Source organism: Echinops telfairi, unplaced genomic scaffold (genome assembly GCF_000313985.2).
Source record: "Echinops telfairi isolate 266 unplaced genomic scaffold, ASM31398v2 ScPeMD7_60;HRSCAF=208, whole genome shotgun sequence".
Lineage (NCBI taxonomy): Eukaryota > Metazoa > Chordata > Mammalia > Afrosoricida > Tenrecidae > Echinops > Echinops telfairi.
The window spans coordinates 20,693,257-20,705,812 of NW_022103958.1; the positions used below are offsets into that span (position 1 = coordinate 20,693,257).

At 38.1% G+C, this 12,556-nt stretch overlaps 1 protein-coding gene across 1 annotated transcript in view; it reads left to right on the forward strand.

The window, feature by feature from the left end:
- The window catches only part of DCDC1 (doublecortin domain containing 1), a 497,394-nt gene that overhangs the window by 51,468 nt on the left and 433,370 nt on the right, over positions 1 to 12,556 (forward strand). The window contains exon 6 of the mRNA XM_045291000.1: positions 12,058 to 12,151. Coding sequence (XP_045146935.1) covers positions 12,058 to 12,151 — 94 coding nt within the window. The remainder of the gene's footprint in view (positions 1 to 12,057; positions 12,152 to 12,556) is intronic.

Consider the following 12,556-nt stretch of genomic DNA (forward strand, 5'->3'; position numbering starts at 1 on the left):
TCCTTCCATTCCTGTCTTCTTGAGTGTTTTAAACAGGAATTGGTATTGGATGTTGTCAAATGCTTTTTCCACATCCATCGATATTATCATGTGGTTCTTATCCTTTTTCTTGTCAATGTGGCAAATGATGTTGATGGACTTTTAGATGTTGAACCATACCTACATCCCTGGAATGAATCCCACTTGGTCATTTTATATACTTTTGTATTCTATTGGCCAATATTTTGTTGAGAATTTCTGCATCGGTGTTCATTAGCGATATCGATTTATAGTTCTCAATTCTTGGGGACTACTTGCCCACTTTAGGAATCAGTGTTATAACTACCTTCATAGAAAGGGTTTGGAAGTTTGCCGTCCTTTTCTATGCTCTGAAAGAGTTTGTGTAGAATTGGTGTCAGTTCTTCCCTGAATGTTTGGTAAAATTCTCCTGTGAAGCCATCTAGCGTGGGGGATTTTTCAGTTGCTAATACCTTGATAAGATAACCTTATCTATTTCTTCTGTTATTAAGGGTCTATTGAGGTTCATCACGTCCATCTAGGATAATCTAGGAAGGAATTGTTTTTCCAAGTATTTGTCCATGTCTTGAAAGTTGTTGAATTCACTGGGGTATAGGCCTTCATAGTACTATGTAATTGACCTCTTCATTTCATTAAGGCCTGTTATAATTTCCCCCATTTTATTCCTCATCCTGGCTATTGATGTTTGTTCCTTCCTTTCTTTGGATAGGTCTGTCAATTCCCTCCATCTTTTTGAAAACCAGTTTGTTTGCTGCATTGATTTTTTTGCATTGTTCTCTTGTTTTCCCATTTATCTCTGCCTTGATTTTTATTACTATATATACTCATATATAAGCCAAGTTTTTCAGCACATTTTAAATGCAGATTTTGTGGTAAAATTAGGTACCTTGGCTGATATTTGAGTTGGCTTATACTCAATTAAATATAGTATTTTATTTTGCTACTAGTAGGATTATTTTGTTGACTCTGCTCTAATTGATGGAGGCTTTGTGACAGAGTATCAATCATGTTTTTCTTCCTTTTTCATGTGTGAATTTATTGCTATCAAGCTCCTTCTGATAACTGTTTTTGCTATGTCTTAAAGGTTTTGGTATGTTGTATTTTCATTCTCATTATTTTGCTAAAAACTTCCTAATTTCATCTCTGATCTGGACCAGTACCCAACCACTCATTTTGCAGTAGAGTTATTCATCTTCCAATTATTTGCCCTTGTTTTCTGAACTGTCCTTTTGTGAATTTCCAGTCTTATTGTGTTCGAGGAGTAAGTTTGAGTGATCTCTACATGCTTGAATTTACTCAGGCTCTACTTGTACTCCAGTGTGTGGTCAGTTTTTGAGTATGTGCCATGTGCACTTTAAAAGAATGTGAATATTTTTCCCATTTTGATGTAGAGCTCTAAAAATGTCTATTAGGTCAAGTTGCCCAATTGTAGAGTGCATTTCTGTAGATTTTTTATTCAGCTTCTTTCCCTGTAATCTATTTTCTTGGAGAGTGGTGTATTAAAGTCACCCAGAATGATTGTTGAGCCTGTGATTTCTCTTTTCATCGTTTGAGGATTTGATCGATGAACTTCACAGGTCTCTCATTAGGCAAGTATATATTTATTATGTTCACTGGTTCTTGTGCTACTGTTCCCTTGAGCATTATATAATGACCTTTCTTATCTCTTGCTATCGCTTGTACCTTGAGATCAGATTTGTCAGAGATTAGAATTGCAACACCTGTTTCCTTTGAATTGCTGTTTGCTTTATATATTTTCTCCCAGGCTTTAATTCTCAGCCTATTTTTGTCTGAGAGCCTGAGATGTGTCTTTTGTAAACAACAGATTGATGGGTTATGTTTTCTAAGCCAGTCTTTATCTTTTAATGGGTTAATTCAGTCCATTGACATTAATCTGTGGACTCTGTGGTGACATCTTGTACCTTTTGTGTTGGTTATTTACCTTATCTACCTTCCTTATCATTGCATTGTGTGTGTGTGTGTGGGGGGGTATTCATTCTTGCCTTCTTTTCACCATTGAGCTAATGCTATCTTGGAGGCTGTTTTTGATGTGTTGACCCCTGAGTGGTGTTGCTCTATGTGGTGGTCTCCTATTTGTTTTCTGTGCATGTTGTTCTTCTGACCACAGTGGGTCAGTACAAATTTTTTGTAGAACTGGGTTTCTTTTAATGTATTCTTTGATATTTTCCTTGTCCAGGAAGACTTGTACTTCTCCGTCTATTTTGATAGGTAGTTTGTCAGGGTAGAGGAATTTTGGGTTCACAATGTTTTTTTCCAACCCTTTGAGATGCTGCTTCACTTTCTCCTCTTCTTCATGGTGTCTGCTTTTAGGTCTGAGCATATTCTTATCTGAGTATCTTTACTGGTGACTGCCTTTTTTTCCCTTGCTGCTCTTATGATTTTTTCCTTTTCCTCAAAGTTGAATAGTTTAACTATTATATGCCTTGGTGACTTATTCCTGGGACTCAGTCTAGCTGGTGTCCTCTCTGCTTCCTGAATGGTTGCTTGATTCTCATTCATTAAGCTGAGAAAGTTTTCTTTCAGGAATTCCCTCACTATTTTTGCAGTTGACTTCTTGGTTGTATTGTTCTGGCAATCCAATTACTCGAATATTGTTGGTCTTCATGGCCTCAGACATTGCTCTTGGGTTTTGTTCACTATCTTTTATTAACTAATTTGACTGTCTTTCCTGTTTGTTGAAGTCTACATGGTTGTTCTTGAGGTCACTAGTATGGTTCTCCATTTCTTCTAGTCTGTTAGTGACATCTGTTAACTTGTTATTTGCTTTTATTACTTTGTCCCTCATCTTTTGTATTTCCCTTTGGTCCTTGTCCCTTAACTCTTGTTTGTGTGTGACCTTTATCTCCTCTATCATTTCATTCTTTTTCTGTATTGCTTCCCTCATACCCTGTATGACTCTAAGCAGAATTCTGAAGATTTCTTTCAGATATAAATCAATGTCTGCTTCTATGCATGTCACTAGGTTCAGGACTTCTTCTGAATCTTGCATTTTGTTTCCTTCATTGAGGTTGTTGGTGCTCGTTGTTGTTTGTGTGTCATTTTAGATGAGCTCAGCACCATTTCCAGAGAGTCAAAGAATACTGGGCTCTCTGTTTGGGAGACTTCTAGGAATGCTTTTGTTGACTGCCTGCAGCTAACTGCACTGGGGACTCAGTCTACCACTTTATTTGCCTGGGGTTTCATTCTCTCCATAGTCAACTGATATTCTGTTACTTGGAGGGAAATTTGGATGACCCTCTCAAAGGACTCTTGTCAGACAGTTGTGGACCGCAAGGATGGTGCTGCACCAGATGATCACATGGGAAGCCATGGCAGTGTGCCCCATGGTAGTGGAGTGCCTTGGAGGTTGTGCAAGTGTGCCTGCTGTGGCTTGGAATGCTAAGGGGTTCGAGCAGGGGTGCCTCCTGGGGCGGGAATGCCAGGGAGGGTGGGTGGGGATGTCCACTGCAATGTAGATTTCTGTGTAGGGCGGGTGGGGTTGCCCTAGGTGGCAGGGAATTCTGGCGTAGGTTACCATAGCCAGAGAAGTGCCATGTAGGGCTGGTGGGGCTGCCTTAGGTCGCTTGAAATGCTGTGGCAGGCTGGGGTGAAAATTCCATCACTTGCATGTTAGGCTGTGGAGGGTGGGCAGAAGTTCCCCCAACAAAGTGGAGATCTGTGGAAGGCGGCTGGAAGTTTCCCCAGCAATGTGGATTGCCTTAGAAGGTGGGCATGAGTTGCCCTAGACACATGGAGGGCAGCCAGGAGTTCCCCCAGCTGCTTGCAGGGTCACAGCAGGCAGGATTTCCCCCAACTACTTGGAGCGTGGGCAGGAATTACATCAGCTGCACTGAGTTCCTTGGAAGGTGGGTGGGAGTTCCCCCAGTTGCTCTCTGGGGAGGACAGGTAGAAGTTCCCCCAGCCGCTTGGCTGGTGGGCAGGAGTTCCCACAGCTGGGGGCCAGCTGTGGTGGGAGAAAACAAAGAAAGTAAAAACAAAACAACAGAAAAAAACAGCCAACAGCTGTGACTGTTGTGCAAAAGAAAGACGAGAGATAAAAAGGAAAGAAATAGCAGAGCCCCAACTGCCTGTGGAAGAATTTAAACACTTCACTGAGGCAGCCACAGCCATACCTGTGTTGGAGCTAAAGTTTTGCCCCAGCTGACCTCAGCATTGGTAGGCCAAATTCCCACAGCTCTTCAAAACTTAGTGAATCTGAGTCTACTTATCTTTATGATGCTCCTCCTATGATCTGGATGAGTGGAGTTTCCTTCTCAGTGGCTTTCCTACATTGATTTCCAGGGATGACCTCTGGTAGGTTACTTGGTCACCATCTGTGTTAGTCTGGGTAAACTAGAGAAACAAATTCATAGACACTCATATGTGTATAAGAAAGTGCTTTATATACAAAAGCAGTTGAACATTGAGAACACATCCCAGCCACGTCCAGATCAAGTCCATAAGTCCAATATTAGTCCATATGTCCAATACCAATCTATAAAGTCCCCTTCAGACTCATGAAACACAGGCAATGATGCAGAATGCAGGAACGTCCCAGGCCAGTCTGTGCAAAGTCTTGTGGATCCAGTGGCATTGTAAGCATCTCAGGGCTACATGACTTCTCCAGTTCCCAGGGCATGGGGTCTATCAGTGTAGTGCTATCTGTCTTGTCAGTAGAATATCTCTCGGAGAGTGAGCCAAGAGAGAGAGAGAGTGTATACCAGAGTTCCCAGAACCCCCTGGAGAAGACCAAGCCCACACAGAGGCCTTATTGGCTATGACCCAATTGATAGTCTAGAATCTAGTCCTCTCAAGTCCCAAATTGACACCAGATTATATAACTACCACACTATCTTGCCTACTTCTCTCGACTGGGAAGTATTGATGGATCACAGATATTGGTGACCATGAATTACAGTACGTCTGGGAAGCTCACTGGCTTCAATATGTGGGCACAGAGAAACGAGAAGTAAGGGTCAACAGGGAGGATTTTTCAGGCTGTATTTGGCAAAAAATCATTCATAGCTAAAAAGAATGACTAGAATGAAGGACGTTGGCTTTTTCAAATGTCAGGACTTTTAAATGAGCAGGGCTTCTTTATTTATATACCACAGACTGCCAGAAGAACAAACAAATCTTTCCTGAAAGAAGTACTGCCAGAACTCTTCTTAGAAGAGAGGATGGCGAGGGTTTGTCTCATGTATTTCTGACATGCTGTCAAGAGAGTCCAGTCTTGGGAGAAGGGCATCATGTTTGTTAAAGTAGAGGGTCAGCATAAAAGAGGAAGACTATCAATGAGATGAACTGACACAGGAGTTTCAACAATGTTCAACATTAAACATGCATATCAATGATTGTGAGGTGACATAAGACTGGGGGAATGTTTTATTCTATTTACATAGTGTCTTTATGAGTTGGAACTGACTTGAAGGCACCTAATAAGAACAATAGATTTTTGAGAAGTATGTGTTGGGAAGTATAAACTAGAGCTTATAGTTCTGGAATATTACTCATAAAAACGTGAAAAATTATTAAGAATTTTTTTGTGTTTCACAAGGATGGGCATTGTTAGACCTGAAGGCTTATTGATTTCCCTGGGTCATTGTTAATCTAAGCTTTTTCTCACCCTATAATGAGATAGTGGTAAACCAAATCCAGGCATTGTAGTCTGAATACCCATACACCTCAGTTGTGGCCAGAAGAATGGTAAACACAGATTAAACTATAAAAACCTTCTGAAAATTTGCTTCCAGGCACTTGGTAGTTTTAAATTTTAGTGTCAGAAGAGTGACCTAAGCAGCAAGAAATTAAGAAGTGAATTTGTAAAAGTCCTATTTTAATGGAACAGATGAATGGAAATGGTATTTTAATTAACCTTAATACAACATAAGGTATCATGATTAAGTAGTTTTCATTTGTGAATTTTAAGAATGACCTTTTAAGTAGACTCTTCATATCAGGTCTTTGGGCAAAAAGCTTATATAGATATTAATTAATTCATACTTTACTTTGAAAAAATAATTATTGAAGGTTGGCATTGCTTAAACACTGCAAAGAGCTTTCATTCTGAAAATAGAAGAGAATGACAGTGTTACTGGTGCATTATTAATTTCTAGTACCTGATTTTATAGTGTCTATTTTTCAACTCATTTAACTCTTAAAACTTGACTTGCATAATCATTTATTTTTATCATTGCTTTAGCACATTGAAAAGAATATTTGAATTATAAAGTGGTATAATTTTACTTGACTAATGTTTTTAGGACTCAAAGACAGCAATATTGAAATAATTTTAAATATCATTACGGTTTTGGTCAACATAACGGGATGATCTGTAAATACCTCATATAGTATTTAATTTAATTAGTAAATTATTTAACTTATTAAATTATGTCTTTGGAGGATATTTAAACACTTGAACTTACACTAGTAACTAGAGAATATCATTTGTACCTGGGGAATCATTACACTGGCAAGCAGTAGACTGACTGTTTTGAGAACTGACAATGAACTATGGAAAGGGAAAGAATGTGAGCAGCCTAAGGGGAAGATTGTATCTGCTTAGGAAAATAGTATTCCGATAATTGGCCAAGGAGAGATTTGGAATGGATTATTTTCCTTGGGCATTTCTGCCAATGAGGTTCGTAATGGAGGCAGTGGTGTTCCATAGGGATATAGAGGACTTGAGGCCCGTGGAGATAAACCAAAGGGAGAGCATTTGAAATGCTCATAGTGGGTGATGGGAGAGGTCTGGCCAGAGACAGAAAGTGGCAGTGATGTGATGATATTGAGGGACTGTGGTTGTTAGTGATCATGACTAGTAAGAGTAAGGCTGGTGCGCTCCATTGTACCACTCTTTCCAGCAGGACTAGGCTTCACTGTGTTTGAACTCAAAGTCGCACAGAGGAAAAGAGTCAATAGAGTAATTCTCTTAGTCAGAGTCCAACTGTGTTAATGATTTATAATATTTGAAAAAAAATCTAGAGCAGAAGGAAGAAGCATACTATTGGTCCCATTAACTGAGATGACCTGAATCCTCCAAACCAGGGAACCAAATCCAATGAGGTTTTTGGTTGCATATGAACAGCTCCACCTGCAACTTTTTTTCTTTTTAAACACTTTGTCAATCACATAGCTTTTGCCAATCCATTTTTTACAAGTGTACAACTTATTGACAGAAATTACAATACCTGGTTTTGTAAACCTACCCTAACTCAATATAATTTTTCCATTATTGTTATTAACACTCCAACACTCCCAAACTTTCTCCTTGCAAATGTCCCAGAAGTGGAGTCTGAGTTCACATGGGGGAAGAAGAATCCAGTTCAAAATCAGCACAAGACCAATTCCTATAAGGTTGAGGTTAGACATGCCCACCCAGTTTCCTCTTTTACTGACTCTGACACCAACTGTCCCTCCCACTATACTTTTCATGTCTTTGCTGTGTTTGATAATTCTTGCAATGGCCACACAGAATTGAGAGACCTTATTCCAATTATGGGATTTATCAGGGAAGTTAACAGGTTATAATTTAGGATGAGAAATGCTCAGGATACAGCATTTCGGTCAGTACAACCTCTTCTCAGCCACGGGAACAGGCACACTTCTCTTTCTCTCTGTTTCACAGTCACAATGCCCCTTGACTTCAGTCCTGCTTGAGCGAGGTTACAAAACTCTTTTAGTGCTGCCGATAAATGTCTAAAAGGCATGCCATTCCACCATACATCTCAGCCTGAAGATGCTTCATGGGTTAGGAAACCTAGCTCCTCCAATGAAGTACTTGGAGTCACCTCAGTCCGCAAGCAAGACTCTAGCCCATGGCACTGTTTTACTTTCTCTGTGGGTCAGGAAGCCCACTACTGTACTTTATCTCAGGCTCTAGCTCTTGGTTCTGTCTCTTGCTTCTTCTCTTGTCTCACAATTTTCTGTCCCTGGAATGAGGAGATTCAATGCACAAGGATCTTGGAGTGCAAAGGCCATGCTCCATTCTTGGCTTTTTGTTCATGATAGTAGTGAGATCGCCCCTTCTTATGTCTGTTGTTGTTAGGTGCCATCAAGTCAGTCTTGACCCAAAGTAACCCTATCACAACAGAACAAAACTACTGGATCCTGTGCCAGCCGCCCCATTTTTCCTCTCCTTTATTGTGCAGCCACTTCATCAATTCATCTCATTGAGGGACTTCCTCTTTTTCGCTGCCCCTTGATTTTACAAAGCCTGATGCCCTTCTCCTGGCACTGGTCTCTTCTGATAGCATGTTTGTGAGATGGCTCATTTCGACACGGCAGGATGCTTCTCTCTTCTCACTAGTCTGAGTAGGGCTGCAGTGAACACTGGTGTTAACAAATGTCTGTTGAGTTTCTGCTTTCAAGTTTTGTGTGTGCTTGGGAATAAGTATAAAGTATTGCTACAAAATCATAGAAACCTTTATTAAACCAAACTATAAAAATATGAAGTTGTTCCTTGACATAACCGCCATTTAGTTCTATGCACTTCTGAAGACAATCTTTCCATCTCTCTAACTCTTCCCTGAAGGATCCTACGCTCTTCAATTTGTACCACATGCAAAATGAGAGTTTTGGTATCCTGGAGGGATTCAAATCATACTCATTTTAAATATTATTTTAGTGTTAGGAACAAAGGAAACGTCTGAAGGTGTAAGATCAAGACTGTACGGTATATGGGGCAAGGTTTCCATACACAATTCTAATAGGATAGATCTTGTTACCCTCAATGAAAAAGTCTGCTATTTGATGTAAAACAAAATTTCTTGGCTCAATTTTTATGGCCTTTTTTTCCTCACCAATGCAGTTTTCAAATGTATTAAAACATCTTCCTAATAACTCCTCATTACTATCCTGTGACCCTCAAGAAAATATATCCAGATTACTCCTTTGATATACCCAGTCTAGTCTCCATGACCTTCTGAGTGGAACGCTCTGTCTTGAATTGAACTGGCCCAGTGCATCCCCTGAGAAGCTGTCGCTTTGGTTAGACCATACCCTCCAGCCCCTTGAGGGCACCCTAATGAAAGTAAGGCAAGTGCATTACTGAGGGAATTTGTGTGCAGCCATCCACTGGACGCAGAGATAAGATAAAACAGTTTTGCTTTGAATAAGTTTATTCACATATGAACTGGAACATTAGTAGCAATACTTTTTGTCTTACTCTCATATCTAGAAGTAGAATTTCTGCTTCAGGAGCTCTGGTGTTCCTGTGAGCTAAGTGCTGGGCTGCTAACTGCAAGGTCTATGATCCAAAACCACCAGTAGCTCCTTGGGAGAAAAATGAGGTTGTCTGCTTTCCATAAAGATCCACAGAAACCCTGTGGAGGGTTACTAGAATCTACTTTATGAGAGTGGGTTTGGTATAGAAGTTTTATTTTTAGTTCTCTGAAGAACCAACAATGCTTCCCACAATGGCTGTACTGTTTTTATTCTTATCAGCAATGGATAAAGGTTCCAATTTACCCAGCTACTTTGTTATTTTCTGTTAGTATAATTATTTTTTCATCTCAACCACCTCCATAAAATCAAACTCAATCCATTGAGATGATTCCAATTCATAGTGAGTTTATATAGGGGTTTCAAGACTAAATTTTTATGGGAATGGAAAGACTCATCTTTTTCCTGTGGAATAGCTACTGGGTTTGAACTGCTGACCTTGGGGTTAGCAACCTAACAACTTATTCACTACATTACCATGGCTCCTTTTCATAATCTTCATGGAAGTGAAATTATATCTCATTTTAGTTTTAATTTGCACCTCTCTGATGATGTTGAGTATCTTCTCATGTATTTGTTGGCCATTTGAATGCCCTCTTTGGTGAAACAACCATTCAAGTTTTTGCCTGTTTTATTTTATGTTTGACTTTTGGCTAAATTGTCAAAGACTTATATATACAGTAGAACCCCGGTAACTCGACCTCATCAGTACTTGACATAATTGAATTTCGATGTGAAATGTCAAGAAAATTTTGCATCAGAGCTGGAACAAAACGTCAGAATCTGACTTGACACACGTGATTTTTATAAACAAAAGCTGTTAGTATTTCCGTAATTTGGTGTTAGATGGTGTTGTCAGTACGTGTTGTTTAAATGGTTTGCAGCTGTGTTCCAAGTGTTTTGCTATAATTTTCTTCATTTTTGTGGCTTTTTGTAATGTTTTTATATAAAAAAACGTGGGTCCTAAGAAAGAGTGTTTTGAAAAGAATCATCATGATAAGGAACTGGTTAACCGTGTTATTGATATTGTTAATGATAATTTAGTAAACCCTTTTAGAAAATTTAAGGAAACGCTAACAGCAGACCATATTAGACAGATTTTGTTTTTTAGAGAGTCAGCCAGGTCCTAGTGAAAAAAGTAAAAGAAGGGGAAAAAAGACCTCCTGAAGAACAGTTACCAGTTGATTTTATGGAAAGGGCTTCCCCTTCCAAACAATGACTCTCTCTCGATACCTCCTCTCTACATACATGTCTGCAGATCTAGATCCTCATCCATCTTAAGGTATGGGCCATACTGTAGTTGTTAAAAACTTTTTTAATGTTGTGTTACTTATTTAAATTATATTATTTAACTCTGAACTTATTTATTTCAAATATCTGTGTAATGTTTGTATAAAGAAGCAAGGTTAGGTAAAAACTTAGTGGTCAAGAAGGGATCAATCCATTTTCAGTTATTTCTTATGGGAAAAATTGATTTGGAACTTGACTGCATTGCATCTTGATACTCCTTCTAGAACAGATTGGAATCGAGGTCCGGGGTTCTACTGTATATTGGCTTTTAGATTCTTGTTGAATCCATGAAAGATTGGCCCAACAGTGTTGCCCCAACAATTTCTTCCAATAATTTTATAGTTTAAGAATGCACATTTAGGTCTTTGATCCATTTTGTATTTGTTTTTGTGTATGCTGTGAAGCATTGATACTGTTTATAATTTTCCACATGTGGAAATGTACTGTCTCAAACACATTTACTAAAGAGACTCTTCTGTCTCCGTTGAATGGATTTAGCACCCTTGGGGGGGAAAAATCATTTGACTGTAAATATGTGGAATTATTTCAGGACCTAACAGTTTTCTATTATTTTATGTGTCAATGGTTATTAGGTAGCAGGCTATTTTGATTCCTGCAGCTGTATTGTATGTTCTAAATCATCTTATTCTGTTCTTTCAACATTCAAGCCCTCTAGTCCATGAGTATTGGTCTTCCCATTTTGGTAAAGAAAGATATTGCAATTTTGTTTGGGATTATATTAAATCTATAGGTTACTTCAGGTATCAAAATTTTAACAATTTTAAGTTTGAATTATGAACATGGAAGAACTTTCTATTTAAATTTTCTTTAAGCTCTTTGTACACACTACTCCAATTTTCATTGACAAGTTCTTCACATCCTAGGTTAGAGTTATCTTTAGATACTTTATTATTTTAAATGCTATTGCAAGTAGAATTATCTCCCTAATTTCCCTTTCAGATTTCTCATTGCTGGTATACAGAAATCCAACTAATTTTTGTTTATTGACATTGTACCCTGAAACTTTGCTAACTTTCTCAATTTGCTCTAGAAGTTTTCTTGTGAACTCTAGGATTTTCTATATAAATATTTATATCTATAATTTATTTTAGGACATTTGGAAATCATTTAAGAGATAAAAAGTACTTTAACATCTGAATTAAAAAGTAATATCCTTCTATTTGTAAAATAGAAGAAAATATTGTAAAAAATAATAATGTAAAAATTCCCCTGAAAAAAAAAATTCCCCTGAATTCTACTTTTTATTAAGATGTAAATAACCACTAGTTAATATCTCCTGCAATGCCTTTATTTTCTTATTCAGATACTAGTTGTGCTTTATAAATACAATGAAGTCTAATCATTTTAACTACTTGTTTTCATTTCATCTATTGGAAACATTTTATAAAACAACTTTTATTTTCAGTATAATTTTTAATAGTCTGTAGAACAGAAAGGTCTTTAAATGTATATTCAACATAATGAGGACTAAATGTAATAAATTATTTACATATTTTTTCTGTATAGATTTTAGACTATTGCACAATTAAGATGAATTTAAATTCACCAGCCAGATACCTGTATGACTTTTGTGGCCAAAAAATTGAAGATATTTCTAAAGGTAAGTAGGAAAGATTTTGTAAAATGTGATATTTATCTGAAATATGTTTAAATAATCTTGGTTTATGTTTTTTTTAATCATTTTATTAGGGCTCATACAACTCTTATCAAAAACCATACATACACCAAAAACCATACATACACCAAGCACATTTGTACATTCATTGCCCTCATCATTCTGAAAACATTTGCCTTCCACTTAAGCCCCTGGTATCAGGTCCTCATTTCCCCCCTTCCTCCCTGTTCCCCCCTCCCTCATGAACCCTTGATAATGTATACATTATTATTTTCACATATCTTACCTTGTCCGACACCTTCACCCACTTTTCTATTGTCCTTCCCTTCACCCACTTTTCTATTGTCCTTCTCCCAGGGAGGAGGTCACATGTAGATCCTTGTAATCGGT